Consider the following 18,593-nt stretch of genomic DNA (forward strand, 5'->3'; position numbering starts at 1 on the left):
GCCAAATATGACTTATAATAAAGTGTATACATAATGAATGAAAAGAATTCTCAGCATCTTATAGTCTGTTCCCATTAATAATATGCACATGATTATTGAACAAATGAAAACAGACCGACAATTTGGATTATGTTAACTAATTTGTATTCTTCACCAACAATCATTATTATTATTATTAAGAAACACCTCCAGGGAGTTCCAAGACTTATCGAGGGGAGGGCACCTACTCTATAACTCTCTATCTTCACCACTCAATCCACCAACTACAACGAACCGAAACTACCATCATCATCTGCACCAACCATCTACTGCCCATCACCACCACTAGTATTTTCACAGACAATCAACAAACATCCATGCCCATGGTGGAATTCGAACCCGCAGCCTTTTGGCTGGAGAATGGATATGCTGACCACTTGGCCAACCAGGCCAGCATGATGGTACAATGTAATCAAACTGATATCACTCAGCTATACATATCCTTCTTTCTTGCACTATCTATGTGACGCTTTTTTTTTGTTGTTGTTGAACTAAAGTGATTGGTGAAATGCCTAATGTCTGCTGAAACACTCTCAATGGAAAGTGGAGAGCTAGCACAGAGCTACTACTGCACAAGCACCATGACACAATGGATACTGCAAAAAACTTGAGATTCTTCTACATAATAAATACAGTATGAGAAGATTTGATCAGATAATAAAAGAAATGGTTATAGTATTTAATATAAAATATAAGCTCCTGAATAAGAGAATTTTAGGTATCTTAATATAACTTATTTCAAAATGAAAAACTGAACAATCAAAACTTATCTGAACTTAGTCTGGTTAAAGATGCCAGAAAAAGAGAGAGAATTTTTTTGAGTTATCAGAAAGAGAAACTGAGCACAACTTGCAAAAATATATAAATAGTAATCAGAAGGATTTAACAGGTTTTGAAATGAGAACCTCAGATATTGAAAAGCAAACTCTGAAGAAGTATTAAAAAACCCAAAATAGGAAATGTGAAGCTGTGTGTGTGTGTGTGTGTGTGTGTGTGTAAATATATATACACTCATGTTCATAGAAACCACATCGCCTTATTTCAATATAGTTTTTAGTAGTTAAATGGTCATTTTGATTGGTTTATCATTAGTTGTTTCATTGTATTGCATCATTATCATTTCCATGGCTTTCTGTATAATGTAATTTACTGCTTTTTACTGCTAGTGCATCAGAATTTTTTCATGTTATAAATAGACAGCAAGGGCCTAGTTTTTGCATTTTCATGCTGAGATCACTATGGCTAGTTATGCACAGTAAACACCTTGTAGAAAAAGTGTGATTCAAGCTTTGAATAGAGAAGGTTATCTCTTGTGAAATACTTAAAATGGTGTCCTGTAGTCAATCTACTATGGTATGTGTGTAGAGGCTTAAGTGCTGTGAGGACATCATGTTGGAGGCTTAATGGATTTTTTACAACACTCAAAAAGAATTAAAATAGAATTTAATACTTCCTATATTTCGTCCTAGTCACTAGGACATCTACGGGGATTACAAAAACAGTTAATGTAACATACACACAAATAATAAACAATACTGAGCCCAACCACGTGGGTGACACTAAAGTCCTATCTAGTTGGAGCGCCCTCTAAGGGCAGTAGTAGGTGGCTTGGAATGTAAGGTGGGACCTCTGGTGATGAGTGTTTCCCAAATCTTCGGAAGCTTAATACAACCGTATTTATTCAGATTTGGTTGGTTTTTGAGAGCTGCTGCTGCTGCTTCCAAGAAAAGTCTCTCTTTCTTGAATTTGCTGTGGTGGAGCATGGTGGTTTTCTTCCAAGATACCCTGTGGGTGGTATCCAAAACATGGTCAGCCAAGCCTCAATGGCCATAGTTGTGTTTGCAGATGTAAGACTTGTGTTCCTCTAAGTGGATGGATGCTGATCTGCCTGTCTGTCCAAAGTACGCCAGCTTACAGGAACAGGGTACTTTGTAAACTCCAGGCAGAGAGAGAGGTGGTTCCACTGGAACAAAGATTGTGGGCTCTCTTGGTAAAAGTTTTAATAATGCCAAATTGTTGAGAGGGGTGGTGGTGGGAGAGTTTGTGAATGTATCTGCCTGTGTGTGTGGGTTTTCTGTATACAGTGAAGGCAAGTGTATCATTAGGCAGGCATGTGACTAAGGTGTCTAGGAAGAGTAAGCAATTGTTCTTTTCCTTTTCCATAGTAAACTGGATTCTTGGATGTAGGCTATTGAGATGACTGAGGAAGGAGTCTAACGTGTCTGGGCCATGAGGCCAAATAGAGAACACATCATCTACATATCTTAGCCAGATAGAAGGTTTGAGTGGGGCTGAGTCAATGGCTCGTTTTTTCGAAATCTTCCATATAGAAATTGGCAAGGGGGGTGAGAGGGGGGAACCCATGGCGGTTCCCTCTATCTGCTTGTAGATTTTGTTCTTCCAAGAGAAATACCCAGAGTTAATGGCAAAGGAAAAGAGATCTAAGATGTCGGGGGGGAAAAACATTTTCTAAGAGAGATAAGGTGTCAGTTAAGGGAATATTGGTAAACAAAGAGGAGATATCACAGCTTACCAATATGTCTGTCTTATTCAAGGTTAAATTTTCTGTGAGAGCTTTAAAGTGGGTAGAGTTTTTTATAAAGGAAGTGGACCTTCCGGTGAGGGGAGGGGGGGGGTCAGAGAGTTGGCCAGCTGTTTAGTCTATAGCAAGGTGCATTGGTGGCATCTACTATAGGCCTGAGTGGGGAATTGGGTCTGTGGATTTTTGGTATACCGTAAATTCGGGGGGGGATGGGAGCGGAAAGGTATAAGTTTTTTCGTGACGTCAGGGGGCCAGGAAGAGACTTTTTTAAATAAGATTTTTAATTTCTTAACTTGTGTTTTTGTGGGGTCGTGTTCTAGCAGGATGTAAGTAGCGCAATCGCGGAGTATAATGTTCATTTTACGATTGTATTCACTGGTGTTAAGAACGACTGTGGCATTACCCTTATCCGCTCTAGTGATGACGATACTTTTTTCTTTCCGTAGTTTCAGGAGAGCAGTGCGTTGGGCATAAGATAAATTACTTTTTGGCGGCGATGAATGAGCGAGGATGTTAGCTACATCAAGTCTGATGTTGTTGGCTATCTCCGACGGTAAGCAACCGATCCCCCGTTCGATGTTAACCATTACGTCAAGCACCGGCACTTCTTTCGGAGTGACGGCAAAATTACGTCCGAGGCAAAGGTCGCTGACGGCATCGTCGTTGAGCATTTTGGAAGAGAGGTTTATTACTGTATGGAGCGGTTGAATTTGTGGTTGTGATTTGTCTTTAACCAGGTTGTTATATTTCTTGATGTGTTTATTTTTTATTTTTTGAAATTCTCTCTGTGTGGAAGTTTCCGAAATACTGGAGAGAATCGACCAAAGTTCAGGATTAAGAATGGTGGAGAGCTCTGAATGTAAGGAGCCAATGGCGGCATTTGTCACTGAGAGCGTAGCATGAGTAGAGGCGATTTGCTCGCGTAGTAATGCCAGGCTGGTCCGGTTATATATACGAAGTGCTTTTTTGGAATGGAAATTTATCTTCATTTTAACGCAGTTCGGTATCACTCTTGTATTCCGACATCGTTTTAAGAAGGCCAGCCTATTTAGTTGCCTAGATAGTCATAGTTTTGACTTACCGTATTGCTTAGATTTGCGTGCTAAATCTTCTCCATGAATGATTAGAATTCGTGTGTAGAGGCTTAAGTGCTGTGAGGTCCCCCTCACCGGAAGGTCCACTTCCTTTATAAAAAACTCTACCCACTTTAAAGCTCTCACAGAAAATTTAACCTTGAATAAGACAGACATATTGGTAAGCTTTGATATCTCCTCTTTGTTTACCAATATTCCCTTAACTGATAGAAAATGTTTTTCCCCCCAACATCTTAGATCTCTTTTCCTTTGCCATTAACTCTGGATATTTCTCTTGGAAGAACAAAATCTACAAGCAGATAGAGGGAACCACCATGGGTTCCCCCCCTCTCACCCCCTTGCCAATTTCTATATGGAAGATTTCGAAAAACGAGCCATTGACTCAGCCCCACTCAAACCTTCTATCTGGCTAAGATATGTAGATGATGTGTTCTCTATTTGGCCTCATGGCCCAGACACGTTAGACTCCTTCCTCAGTCATCTCAATAGCCTACATCCAAGAATCCAGTTTACTATGGAAAAGGAAAAGAACAATTGCTTACTCTTCCTAGACACCTTAGTCACATGCCTGCCTAATGATACACTTGCCTTCACTGTATACAGAAAACCCACACACACAGGCAGATACATTCACAAACTCTCCCACCACCACCCCTCTCAACAATTTGGCATTATTAAAACTTTTACCAAGAGAGCCCACAATCTTTGTTCCAGTGGAACCACCTCTCTCTCTGCCTGGAGTTTACAAAGTACCCTGTTCCTGTAAGCTGGCGTACTTTGGACAGACAGGCAGATCAGCATCCATCCACTTAGAGGAACACAAGTCTTACATCTGCAAACACAACTATGGCCATTGAGGCTTGGCTGACCATGTTTTGGATACCACCCACAGGGTATCTTGGAAGAAAACCACCATGCTCCACCACAGCAAATTCAAGAAAGAGAGACTTTTCTTGGAAGCAGCAGCAGCAGCTCTCAAAAACCAACCAAATCTGAATAAATACGGTTGTATTAAGCTTCCGAAGATTTGGGAAACACTCATCACCAGAGGTCCCACCTTACATTCCAAGCCACCTACTACTGCCCTTAGAGGGCACTCCAACTAGATAGGACTTTAGTGTCACCCACGTGGTTGGGCTCAGAGAGGTCCCACCTTACATTCCAAGCCACCTACTACTGCCCTTAGAGGGCGCTCCAACTAGATAGGACTTTAGTGTCACCCACGTGGTTGGGCTCAGTATTGTTTATTATTTGTATGTTACATTAACTGTTTTTGTAATCCCCGTAGATGTCCTAGTGACTAGGACGAAATATAGGAAGTATTAAATTCTATTTTAATTCTTTTTGAGTGCTGTAAAAAATCTACTATGGTATGGCTTCTGTCGTAACTGTCTATACCATGCCAAGATTGAGTTTTAAAGACACTCTGCCTCAAAAATCACTGCGTGTCATCTGGAGAACTGAAACTAGACTGGAAAGAACAGAGCTGATAGTATACAGAGCTTGCCACAATGGGAGTTGTGGCAAGTTCTGTACTATCAGAAGACTCATTCGACAGGGTCTCATAGCTATTCACCCTAAAATGAAGATCTTGTTAACCAAAAAATGAGATTGGCTTGGTTAAATTGGCAGAAAGAGCATGCCAAATGGACCCCTGATCAGTAGAAAAGAGTAATTTTTTCTGATGAGAAAAACTTTAAACTTCAGGGTGACGACAGCAGAGAGCCAGTTCAAAGATGATCCAGTGAAAAATTCAACCCTGACTGTCTAATGTCAACAGTCAAATTCTCAGCCAGTCAGATGAACTGGGACTGCATGCCATATCATGGTGTTGGTTGCTTGCATTTCACAAAAGGCTCAGTGAATGCACAAGTGTACCAGAAAATTTTAGAACTGCCACCTATTGTCAGAGACCATGTTACCGTAACAACCAACTGCATCTTTCAGGATGACTCTGCCCTTTGTCATACGGGTAAGAAAGCGTAAGTAATGCTATTATAACTCTAAAACGGACAATATGAATTGAGTTTAGTTCTTAAAAAAAGCTTTAATTTTTGTTGCAGAATAATAAGTGGCTCAATGAACAGTCTATTCAGCGACTACTGGCCAGGAAACAGCCCAGATCTCAATCCCATCGAGAATTTTGGGTACCAAATGGAGATTGAAATATATAAGAAGAAGCTGAAAACACTTTGGAAGCTCCAAGAAGCCATTATAAGGATATGAAACCATGAATCGATAGTTCCATCCATCAGGAAATTGATTTTGTCAATGCCCTGCCAACGCCAAGCAGTAGTAAAGGCAAGAAAGGCCACAAAGTATTAAATGGCAAAAAATGAATTTGCTGTTTATTGAATTCTTCTACCACATGTCTTTTCTATAGGAAGTTTCACAGGCATTATTCACTCCCCTTTTTACTCTATCTTCACTAAATACATCATACCCTTCCATCTTTATGCTTGTCAGGATGTCATCATCATCCAACCATGTCTCACTTATTCCATCAATTTTTGGTTGAATGAACTCAATGCAACCATTTCAATTCCTTTGTTTCTCATACTTGTAGCATTTGTATTACTAACATAACAGCTCATTCCTGGATCTATAACAAGTTTCACTGATACTACTTATTAGATGCGACTTCTCTATACTTTCCTCGAGCTATTTAAGTTTCTCCGTGCTCATCCCAGAACCTTCAAGTCCAGGGTAATCCCCTTCCATTTTTGTATACACAATGCATTTTCTTTGAGCATCAACCTTTCTCATGCCGTGTTCCCCTGTCCACCCTGAATTCTGTTCTCTCATTCTTTACACTCATTCATGCTATTCCCTTCTTCATTCATAAGCACCACTTCAATCTTTCCTTCCTTACTCTCCTGCTCTTTCACATCACTTCTTACTTGCTCAGATTCATTCTCTGCACTCATTACTCTTCCTTCAAGCAGTAGTCTCTCCAAATGACTCACACTAAATCATTCAAATGCAGTCTATCACTCTTATACAGTTCCACACTTGAACTCATTCCACACATTAACAAACTGTACTTCTTTTTCTTCACACATTTCTGTTAACATATCATTCATAATTCTTGCTCTTCCTCTCATCTCATCACTGTCATACCTGGGCAACACATTGACTACCTTTCCTATCATACTATTATCTTTTATCCTTCTCAACAACATCCTGATAACAATCCTACATTCTCCTTGTTACCAGTCAAGTCATTTGTCCCTACTACCACTACCAAATCCTTTCCTGACTTACTTCTCATATCCAATGCCTCAATCAATCTATTCATTTTATTTCCCAGGAAATAAAACTTGTGCATCTTCTCATTCACCACACCTCTAATAATCATATCACCATACAATGCCACTCGTGGGTCTTTTATTACCATTTTCATACCAACATAATTTGTTTTCGTCTTCATTCTTCCATGCATATCTCCAATTCTCTTCATGTCACTCTATATTCACCTCATCTCTTGTTTCATTTTCATCAATTCAGCTTTCAAATCTTGCATCCTGTTTTCATTATCATTCACTCTGTTTTATTGCCAGTTACACACATTTATTTACTGTTCACCCCACTCGCCACCTTACCATTAAATGCACTCTGTTTGTTGATGTCATTATTGCACAATTTATCATTAATTTTACTCGGTTTTTCAACATCATTATCACCCACTTTATCATCAATCGAACTTTTTTTCTCACTATCAAACACAGAGCATTTGTACAATCTTCAACTGCCATACCAGTTACGAAGCCATGTTTCCTACTCATATTTAAACTCATATTTAAGCAAGCCTCATAGCCTATCAGAATATCACATTTCCTACATACCACACCTGTTCTTTTCTCTTATTCACCTCTCTACATAAATATCTGCGACATATTTTCAAGCATATGTACCACATCAGTACTGTGGGTGGATTTAAAATTTTATTATTTTGTATTTATTTTTTACATACTCTGAAAATTCTACTCTTGAATTTAAACATGGAGCTTTTATCAAGCTGCTTCAGTCCTCCAATAATCAGGCTGATGCTCTCATGCTGGGAAATAAAATTCACCTTCCACCTAAAAACATTCACAAACATCCATAGCCACAGCAAGGATTTGAAACTAGTCTGTTAGTTGGGAAGCAAGTATAATAATTGCTCAACCAGCTAGAATGACATTTTGTCAAGTCAGGAAGGAATCTTATTACTATATACTTTTGAAAAACGTTTGTCAAAAAATATATGTCAATTAGAGTAGAAAAAAGGAGGGATTAAAGGGATTTTAAACCATTTGTGGTAATAAGAACAGAATTATAAAAGTATTCACCTTGTCCTCCTGACTTTATGACTAGTTCAAAAACAAAACTCATTGCAGTTGCAAGCTATTTTAATTGTTTACATACAATAAGTTTTTAATTATTCAGGGTTGAATTTTTGACTACCAATACTTCCACTGTTTATACATGAACTATCATGACATCTGTGACCATTTATTCAAAGAACTCAATCAAGTGATGGTAAATTTGTACAAAAATTTATGACTATATTAAAAGTTATAGTGTGAACACTGGCTTATGCACATAATTTTGTTTTGCCTAATGTTGCCACAACAAATTGTCCCTATGACCAAAATTGAATTGATCTAACAAATTTTAATGGAGATCAGATCATAATATCAAATTTCATTAAATGCCACCCAGCCAGTGCAGAATTAATGTCAGTTCAAATCATTTTATCAAATTCTGTCCATAATAATGATCTAATAATAATGTTTAAAGTTTATTTTTCCCTTGGTTAGAGTATAATAAATTTAGTTTAATCCTTTATCCAAGTGTGAGCAAACAAAGTTTGCGTCTGAAAGTATCTTCAGGACTGGGTTAAGGTGGTACAACACCAGGGCAACTCATTGCAAAGGTGGAGCAAGCTACCAACACTCCTATCTCAGTATCTCCTATAATGCAAAACACATCTCCTTGCAGATATGTCTAATGTTATGCATTAAGGGAAGGGCCACTACCCAGACTAGTTTCGACCTTTACTGAGGTCTCTTCAGTGGGAGCCAGGCCCAAGTGGGCCCAAAAAAAAAAAATAATAATAATAATAATAATGATCTAGTTGAAAACTGAACCACATGTATATATTCTTATATGCATATAAGAATATGAAAGCCCATAATTTATTAAATGCCATCTAGCCAGAGTTACTGAAATCTAAAACTTATTGTTCCTTCATATGGTCCTACTTAAATAAAAATTGGAATGGTTCAAGAAATTTCTGTGCTAATTTCAATAAAATCCATCCAGCTAGAGAGCCACTTGCATACAGACAAACCAAATATAATGAATGCTTATGCATTTTGCAAAATGCACCTGAAAGCTTGTCTAATATTATCAATGAACTGCAGTTCTCCAGCTTTTCATTACAGCTTTAGTTCTTTAGGAAGTGATTATGTAATGGGATCTTGCAAGAAGAAAAAAAAAAAAAGGAAGAATAATATCAAAGATTTATAAACGATACAGTTCATTTAGCTCTGTTTAGATCTTGATACAGAATAGGTTAGAATCATCAATAAGAAACAGACACAGCACATATTTGAAAACATGTGAGGTAAAACATAAAATTACATATAAATAAATGATAACAAAATGATGATATAACTGAAAAATAATGTACTAAATAAATAATTACCTGATAACATCCTATTATATTCAAACTAAACAAATGAGGACTAACTGGTATGAAGTCTCCATACAATTCCTAAAAATAAACAAAAAGTGAGTAATAAGAAAATGCAAACTATGCATGCTTTTAAAATGAACATCTGTATGATCTATATCATAAGATAAAATGTACTAATCACATTTTCAGCAGCAATAAATGCATGGATTGAACTAGGTTGTTTAGGATTAGCACTGAGACAAAGAAACACAGTGAAGCAACTCTTTTCTCTTTTATAGAATATATCCCATGCAATATTATAAATCTTTATTCACTTTCTAAGACCAAATGAGAGATTAAGAAAGGCAGAACTTCTCTCAGCCTTATGTAATAAAAAATTTAAAACAAAAAATTTAATTAAATGAATATGATGAGTTACAAAATTGTGTTATATTTTTAGACCAAAAATTGGGGGTCGTCTTACACATGGGCGGTAATCGGTTGAGAGACCCGCGGTTGCCGTGGCGAAATTGCCGGTACCTTGCCTCTGCCAATCACTAGCCTTTGTTAACTCTGTCAATTGACATCATTAATGGCGGATTCTGAATAAATTCAGAATCAGCCATTAATTCTGAATTTATTCAGAATTAATTTATTCAATCATTAATTCTGAGTCTGAAAGCATTCATACATCTGCAACTCGTTGGAAGGGTAAGTTAATACATTAACAATATTTTGAGCACTAGCCAATAAAATGTCCAAAAATAAAAAACGATTGTCATATTCTTCAAAATTCAAGTTAAAAGTCATTAATTATGCAAAAGAACATTGAAATAAAGCTTGGACCTCCTTCCCTGACTGTATGATTAGACAGTGGAGAAAACAGGAAGAACAACTACTCAAGATGCCAAAAAAAGAAGAGGGCCTTAAGAGGAAAACCAGCAAAATGGCCAAACTTGGAGCAGAAGCTTAAGACTTGGTTCAAAAGCCTTAAGACTTAAGGCTTTTGAACCAAGTCAGATTGCAAACATGGATGAGTGCCTCTCAATTTTGATGTGCCTTCCAACAGAACTGTCGATATGAAAGGGATCAAAACAGTGCCAATCAAAACAAGTAGCCATGAAAAGATACACTATACTGCTGTCCTTTCATGCTGTGCAGATGGTACCAAACTGCCTCCTATGCTCATTTTTAAGAGGAAAACATATCCTAAAGAGAGCATACCACCTGGCGTTCTCATCCAAGTTCATGAGAATGGCTGGATGAATGAAGAGATCATGGCTATTTGGTTTGCAAAAATTTGGTCCAGAAGACCTGGAGGGCTCTTAAAGAGGCTAGCTTTGCTCGTGTTTGATCAGTTCTGAGCATATACAACAGAAAAGACAAAAAGGGTTGCAACGGATTTGCGAACACAGCTAGCAGTTATTCCTGGTGGACTTGCATTCCTGGTGGTCTACAGCTATAGCCACTAGATATTTCTATCAACAAGCCCTTCAAAGCTCTGATGAAAGAAGAATGGAATAAATAGATGCAAAAAGCAGGTAATAACTTGACACTGACAGGAAGAGTGAAAAAACCAACCATTACTGAGGTATGCAAATTGGGCCTGAATGGAATGGAGTCAAGCAAGAGGTGGTAGTGAAGTCCTTCAAGAAATGTGGAATCAGCAATGCCATGGATGGAACTGAGGATGATCTCATATATATAGACAGTGACTCAGAAGACAGCAGTGATACAGTAGAGGTCAAAGAAAATTATGTCTGGAACTAATAGTGATGAATAAAATGATATGCCCAGAACTGAGAGTGATGCATAATTTCTTAGCATTTATCTTAAAAATATTACCTAATTACTAAATATACTTTGAATATTTAAAAAAATATTAAATGTGTTCTGTTTTATGTTTAAAATATAGATTTCTTAATTTTGGGTTCAAAAAAGTAGAGTTCGTCTTATACATGGGGGCATCTTATACAAATTTTACAAAATATTGATAATTTCAATATCTATTATTTTCAACTTCATGGATTATTTGAACGCCAAATTCTATCTTGCATCAGAAAATCTGAATCAATTATACTGATATCTATTATCTCTGGGTTTTACTGATTATGTGAACATGAATAATTTGAATAAAGTATTGAACATGAATAAATCTATCCAAAACAATTATTTATTCCACACAACCAACTCCTAGAAAGCTGAATGGATGAGATGGCATTTAACTTACTATACAAGGGGGTACAAAAGTAGGTATACAGTTGTGAATCACTGTTATACCACAATTATGACTGCAACAAGATATGAAGATATGAGAACTTCTTTCAGAAAGATGGGGCTCCTCCTCACTGTGCTATAACTGTGCATGATTTTCTTGACCAAGAATTACCCCATAGGTGGACAGGTCGACGAGAGCCAGTTGAATGGTCTCCATGATCACCAGACTTCACCTAAAGATATCTTTTCGGGTGTTATCAAAGATAAAGTATTTTCAAGAAAACCATGCACTGTTGATTACATGATTTGATTCAAGAGAAGCATGCCAAGAAATAATACAACAAAGAACTCTGTGCCAAAGTGTGCTTGAGTGTTGAAAATAGACTACACAGGAATGTGTAAATGCTGAAGACAGACAATCTGAGCACTTAAGAGATTGTACTTAATTGCCATTGTATGTGATTCTTATTGTGGCTTAATAAAGCTATTGTATTAATCTTTACTTAATAATCATCAGTACTTTTTTTTTCCATAATAAAAACTGTATACCTACCTTTGTATCTCTTGTGTATTAGGGGTTATTATTAAACTTTTAATAATAACTCCAGTTATTATTAAAAGAGGGTGGTCTGAAAAGTTCTTGGCCAAACAATGAAAAAACGAATTTATAATTTCAAAATTATTTTTATTTTTCAACATAATCTCCCTTAAGACTAATACATTTATTCCAGCAATGCTCCAGTGCCATTAACCCGTCCCTATAGTGGTTCTCAGTAAGATCTGCAAAATACCCCTCTACAGCTGCAATCACCTCTTGATTCAAAGAAAAACGCAAACCAGCAAGGAAGAGTTTTAGTTTTGGGAAGAGATAGAAGTCAGAGAACATCCACTCTAGTCCCCAAATCTGGGGACTACAGTGGATGTTCCAATAATTCATAGTGCAGATCCCTTAATTTTCCCACTGCCAAAACACCTTTGTGGGCAGGTGCATTGTCCTGATGAAAGATGATTTTTTCTTCTGAAAACCGGGTCTTTTCTCACAAATTTTTTCATCTAGTCTGGTTAGAAGATTGGAATAATATTCCCTGGTTATTGTTTTATCCTTTTCAAGATAATTAATAAACAAAATGCTTTTAGCATCCCAAAACACCGATGCCATGCCCTTTCCTGCTGATGGAACTAAGTGGACAGAGGCTGGTTGGCACTGAACAACCAGCCTTTGTCCACTGTTTTGACAGCTGTTTGGATTCTGGTGTGTAATGGTGAATCCAAGAGTCATCCATAGTAATAAATCAACGTGCAAAATTAGTTTTATTCTTATTAAAATGCTCCAAGCACTGTTCACAGATTTTTATGCGAGCATTTTTGATCTGTTGTGAGCAAATGCAGCACCCATTTTGTGCAAAGCTTTTTCATTTGCAATTCTTCATGCAAAATATATCCTACATGTTCTTTTGAAATTCCTATAATCTCAGCAATTTCATGCATTTTGACTCGCTGGTGATCCAATACCATATCGTGCACTTGATCAATGATTTCTGGTGTTGTTACACTTTTGGGACGTCTTTCTCATGGATCATCTTCAAGGCTTGTACAGCCATATTTAAACTCAGCAGCCCATTTCTTAATTGTCGAAAATGAAGGAGAAGAATGCCTATAAACTTTTACGAACTTCGAATGAATTTCTTTTGGCATTAAATCTTCTTTTTCAAAGAATTTTATAACTGCACGATACTCAATTTTATCCATTTCAAGGGATACAGACAATACTTTTGCTTCAGACAGCTGTATAAAACAAACTACTTGATAGAATGACTTGCAATTTCACATGGATGCTTATGACAGATGTACCAACAACAAAGAAAATCTTGCTGATAGTGTTGCCATCTGTGGTTGAGGCCGAGAACTTTTTAGACCATCCTCGTATTAACATTAAACAATTTTAAATGAATTACTGAGTCATTACTATTTTAGGAAATTCTATGTAGGAAATCTACATAGAGGATATCATTATTTCCCTTTCATATGGAATTATATTTATAAAATTTAGTATGAATATTACAGTAGGTTCTCATTATCATTTACTGAAGCCTCATTACTCAGTTATCAAAACAATGGTAACACAGTGTATTACATATACACGTACCCATAAATCAACAGAGTTATAGCTGCTGAAAGTGACATTAGAGTTTCAAATAACTGACCTAAATGAAAGACAGGAAGATAGATAATATGCATACAATTTAGTGTCATATTTTAAAATGCATTAAAAGAGAATGCATACATCAAATCCAAAACTTTGTATCACTGAAAAAAGTTTTAAAAGAAAAGGGGTGCTTAAGGGTCAAAGCTGTATAACTGAGAGGAGACCTCCACATAGCCTTTAAAGGAATGCGGAGAACCGACCAGGGCTTCTGACCTAATGTCCAATCCTCACCTTCTCGTGGTGCACCCTGTTGGGTATCTACTTTGATACTGAACGAACGAGGATGGGCTGGCAATTTGGGATTTAGCCGACCAAATTGTTTTCTTATTGGTTAAACCAAAATAAAAAATGATGGTACAACATGACAAAATTTCATGCCGGCTGGGGCGTCGCCCGGTTAAACAAGGCCCCCGTTGTTTTCGCCAGGGAACCAGGGCGAACAGCGAAAAGTCAGCTACTGGAACAAATCTGAAAACAAACCCCAACTCAACATCACCAGAGTTAAAGATCGGTACTATCAACGTAAGAAGCCTGAATGGCAAAGAAATGGAGCTAGCTGAGGAATTAGATAAGTACCAGATCGACATAATAGGGGTGACTGAAACAAAAAAGACCAAAACTGGTGAGATCTTTCTGAGCAATAAATACAAAATGTTATATTCAGGCAATAACAATCAAGAAAAAGAAGGAGTAGCCATAGTATTCAACACAAAATATGAGGCTAATCTTCTCGAATGGCAGTCAGTCTCAAGTAGAGTAATGTGGGCAAATATGAGAATGGGGAACTGGACAATGAGACTTATTTGTGCCTATGGTCCCACAGAAGGTTCTACTAAGGTAGAAGTGGAGGAATTTTTTGAGGCTTTAGAAAAAGCAACTGACACAATGAAAAAGGAAAAGTTGGTCCTTGTTGGGGATCTAAATAGTAGAGTAGGAAATGATTGTGAGACATACAAAAATATTTTGGGAAAATTTGGAGAAAAGAGCAAAGCTAATAATAATGGCAAATATCTGTTGGATTTCTGCTCAGGACATGGACTGGTTATTACTAACACCATGTTCCAACATAAAAATGTGCACAAATTCACATGGAGAGAAGAGGCTAGGAATAAGAAAAGTCTCATTGACTATGTTATTGTTGATAGTGATGTTTTCTCCTTGGTGCAGGACACCAGAGTGTACAGAGGATTTGAAATTGGAAGTGATCACTATTTGGTCTTGAGCAGGATAAAATTGAATTTCATATTGAAAAGAATAACATGTAAGAAAGTTTTAAAGCGAATAAAAGTTGAGCAGCTCTCAGATGTAAACTGTAGACTAAAATACAGAAATATTATTGAAAAGAAAATGAAAGAGTTTGAGAACAGGAATCAAACCTTGGAGATTCAGTGGCAAACTCTGAAGGAAACATTGATTGATTCTGCCAGAGAGGCATGTGGTGAGGTTGTGTGCAAAGATAAAAAAATCAGAACTCCCTGGTGGACACAGGAAGTTAAAGAGGCAGTGAAGGAAAAGAAGAAAGCATATCAAAAGTTCCTGGCAAATAAGTCAGCTTTTACTCTTACAGAATACAGAGACAAATGTAAGAAAGCTAAACAGTGTGTAAAACTAGCTAAACAAAAGTCATGGGAGGACTTTGGCAAGAATATAGAAAATAAATATCAAGAAGGTGGCAAAATATTCTGGAGGTTGTTGAAGAAGCTTAGGAATGGAGGAAAGAGTGCTGTAAAAGGAATTAGAGATGATAAAGGTGAAATGAAAACAGGAGAAAAAGATATCCTTGAAGTATGGAGTAATTACTTTGAAAAACTGCTAAATGAAACAAGCAGTGATGACAGCACATTGATAAAAAACACTGACCAGGCATGCAGTCAGGAATACATATCCATACTTGAAGTAGAAAAAGCCATCAAAGGCTTGAAATGTGGAAAGGCAGCAGGAGTAGATGATATTCGACCAGAAATGCTGAAGTATGGTGGTATAAGAGTCTTACAGTGGCTGCACTGCATAGTTCAGAAAGCCTGGACAGAGGGACGAATTCCTGATGATTGGAGTAGAGCTCTCATAGTACCCATATATAAAAAGGGAAATAAAACTGAATGTGAGAATTACAGAGGTATTTCCCTACTGAGTGTTCCTGGCAAGATCTATGCAAGTATTCTTGAGAAACGGTTGAGAAGAATTGTGGAAGAAAAGCTTGGTGAAGAACAAGCTGGATTCAGGCCAAATAGAGGCTGTCAGGATCAGATCTTCACTTTACGACAAATAGTCGAGAAAGCATGGGAATATAACAAAGATCTGTATTTAAGTTTTGTCGATTTGGAAAAGGCATATGACAAGGTGCCAAGAGAGAAGCTATTCAATACGCTGCAGTTATATGGTGTCAATGGGGCATTATATCAAGCAATACTTAGTCTTTATTTGAGTTGTGAGTCAGCAGTTAGAATTGAAGGAAGTACAGGAAGATGGTTTAATGTTAAATCTGGTGTGAGACAAGGATGTACATTATCCCCTCTGTTATTCATTATCTATATGGATCACATTATGAAGGAATGTGGTATTAAACCTGATATCAAAATTGGAGATGTTAATGTCAGCTCTTTGCTTTATGCGGATGAGGTTATACTTCTAAATAAATCCGCTACAAGTCTGCAAGATTCTCTGACTAAATTGAATAGCTGTTGTAATAGATATGGTATGAAGGTCAGCAATAAAAAGACAAAGACAATGAAAATAGGCAGAATCATTGAAAATGTCAACTGTTTTGTGAATGGAGAACCTGTGGAACAAGTAAAACATTTCAGCTACTTAGGCACAATTTTTACTGAAGATGGTAAACTAAATATAGAAATAGACAACAGAATCAGCAAAGCTGGTATGGTGGGAAGTCAATTGAATAAATTCATATGGAATAAGAAAGAAATTAGTCGGAACACTAAATTAGCTATATACAAGACTGTGTTCAAACCAATTTTAACTTATGGATCTGAGAGCTGGGTCAGAAGTAAAACACTTGACCAAAGACTAGAGACCGCAGATATGAGAGTCCTGAGAAAGATTAGAGGCGTGAACAGATGGCATCAATGGCAATATCATATTAAAAATGAGGATATTAGGAAAGAACTTGACATTGTCAGCATCCAGGAATGCGTTAGCAGAGCTAATCTCAGATGGTATGGTCACTTAAATAGAATGGGAGAGGAAAGATTAGCAAAACAAGTGTTCTCTGCCAGGTTGGCAGGAAAACGACCCAGAGGAAGACCAAGATATAGGTGGATTGATACGGTACAAAGTGCCTTAGACGATAGAAATATAAGATCTGATAATGTTGGAGTCTTGACAAGTAACAGACTGATTTGGAGGAAAATTGTAGATAGGAAGTTAGTAATGATGTAATTTTTTCATGTAGTACTGTCATATCCTGTACACCCCTTGAGGGTACATGGCAGGAATTTGATGATGATGATGATGATGATGAACTTGGGAAAAAAAAAATCTAGGATTTATTTTCCAGTTTCATTTTTTATCTTAACAAAGATATCATACCAGTATTTCCGAAGATATATTGATGGCTCCACTTGTTGCTACACAAAAAATTATGGTGTAAAACAGCAATCTTAATCGAGGCACAGGCCATGCATGCATGTGCACATTAGTATGCTGTGCAGTCATATCTGACTCAAATTTAAACCGATTCTGTGAAGGGCACTGGTGAAATCATCCTTTAATTCTACATGTCAGTTAAAACTGTCAGTCAGTTAACTGAAAGTTGGGTAATTACATTTCTACTGTACATGTTGATGAAAGTAAATCTGAAAAATAAGCAATCTACTTATCCATGATTTATCAAGTAATTACACATCATATGTTACTTAATCGTTTTAACTCAAAAATAATAAAATCATCTTGAGATACTGCAAGGGTTCAGGAATTGGTTGTTGATAGCCTTCTCTGTAATTTTTAGGACAGAACAGAAGTTGGTTGGTTGACTTTTATCACCTTTCCTTGGAATGGGCTGGATGTGGACCTGCTGTAGGTTAGATGCCAGTTGAATAGGATAGATTTAAGAGGCAATACAGGATAGGTATAGTTCTGGGACACAAGTTTTTAACACAACAGATGGGATACCATCATGACCAGATGCCTTGTTTGTGTTTCTGGATATTATATTTTCCACAAATTTCTTTCTGGTGTAGTCATTAACGAGAAAGAAATTCATAGTGACAGAGAGCAGTTCTTGGTGAAATGGAGGGAATTATTGCCCAAGTCATCAATGCAGGAATTGAAAGAAGAGTGGTGCCAGTAAGTTGGCCTTTCTTTAGGTGAGGTGACTACAGCACCATCTGGATGTGAGTGACAAAACCTGGATGGGCAAAAATTACACTCAATAGCCTTGGCAAGGAACCAGAAGGCTTGACTACCATTTGGACAGGAGGTGAGTTTGCAGCATTTGGTCCTTTCAATGTCTGGTTTGGATTTGGGCTTGGATGTTAGCTGCAAATTTGGCATGGGATAAGGTGTTTGGATGAAGAAAAGTGAAGCAGTATTCAGAAGAAGGAACAGAAATCACAGAGGTCTTTCCATTTGGCACCCTTGTAGTGCTAAAAGGATACAAGACTGAGAACTGGTGGGTGAAGATTGTTCTGTGGAGAGACTTGTATGAGGTAGTGATCCAAGTTACAGGGTAGTCATGGGCACAAATGACTTAGTTGGGGAGAAAAAAAATGTTGATAGAAACTTGAGGAAGTTGTTGCAGCAGGTAAAGAAGAATAGTGTTGTTGGGAAAGTCATAGGCATGTTGTCCAGATATGATAACAGTGAACTGAGAAGGAG

General features: G+C 37.2%; 1 protein-coding gene across 3 annotated transcripts in view; it reads right to left on the reverse strand.

Moving 5' to 3' along the window:
* Positions 1 to 18,593, reverse strand: part of Vps45 (vacuolar protein sorting 45) — a 172,586-nt gene that overhangs the window by 122,983 nt on the left and 31,010 nt on the right. For all 3 annotated transcript variants that reach the window (XR_016549286.1, XR_016549285.1, XM_090403157.1), the window contains exon 4: positions 9,368 to 9,436. Coding sequence is in view for 1 of the 3 variants with exons in the window: in XM_090403157.1 (XP_090259283.1) it covers positions 9,368 to 9,436 (69 nt within the window). In the remaining 2 variants the exon portion in view is untranslated. The remainder of the gene's footprint in view (positions 1 to 9,367; positions 9,437 to 18,593) is intronic.

This window comes from Typopeltis vanoorti, chromosome 13 (genome assembly GCF_054136105.1).
Source record: "Typopeltis vanoorti isolate ZY-2024b chromosome 13, IOZ_Tvanoo_1.0, whole genome shotgun sequence".
NCBI classification, from domain to species: Eukaryota; Metazoa; Arthropoda; class Arachnida; order Uropygi; family Thelyphonidae; genus Typopeltis; species Typopeltis vanoorti.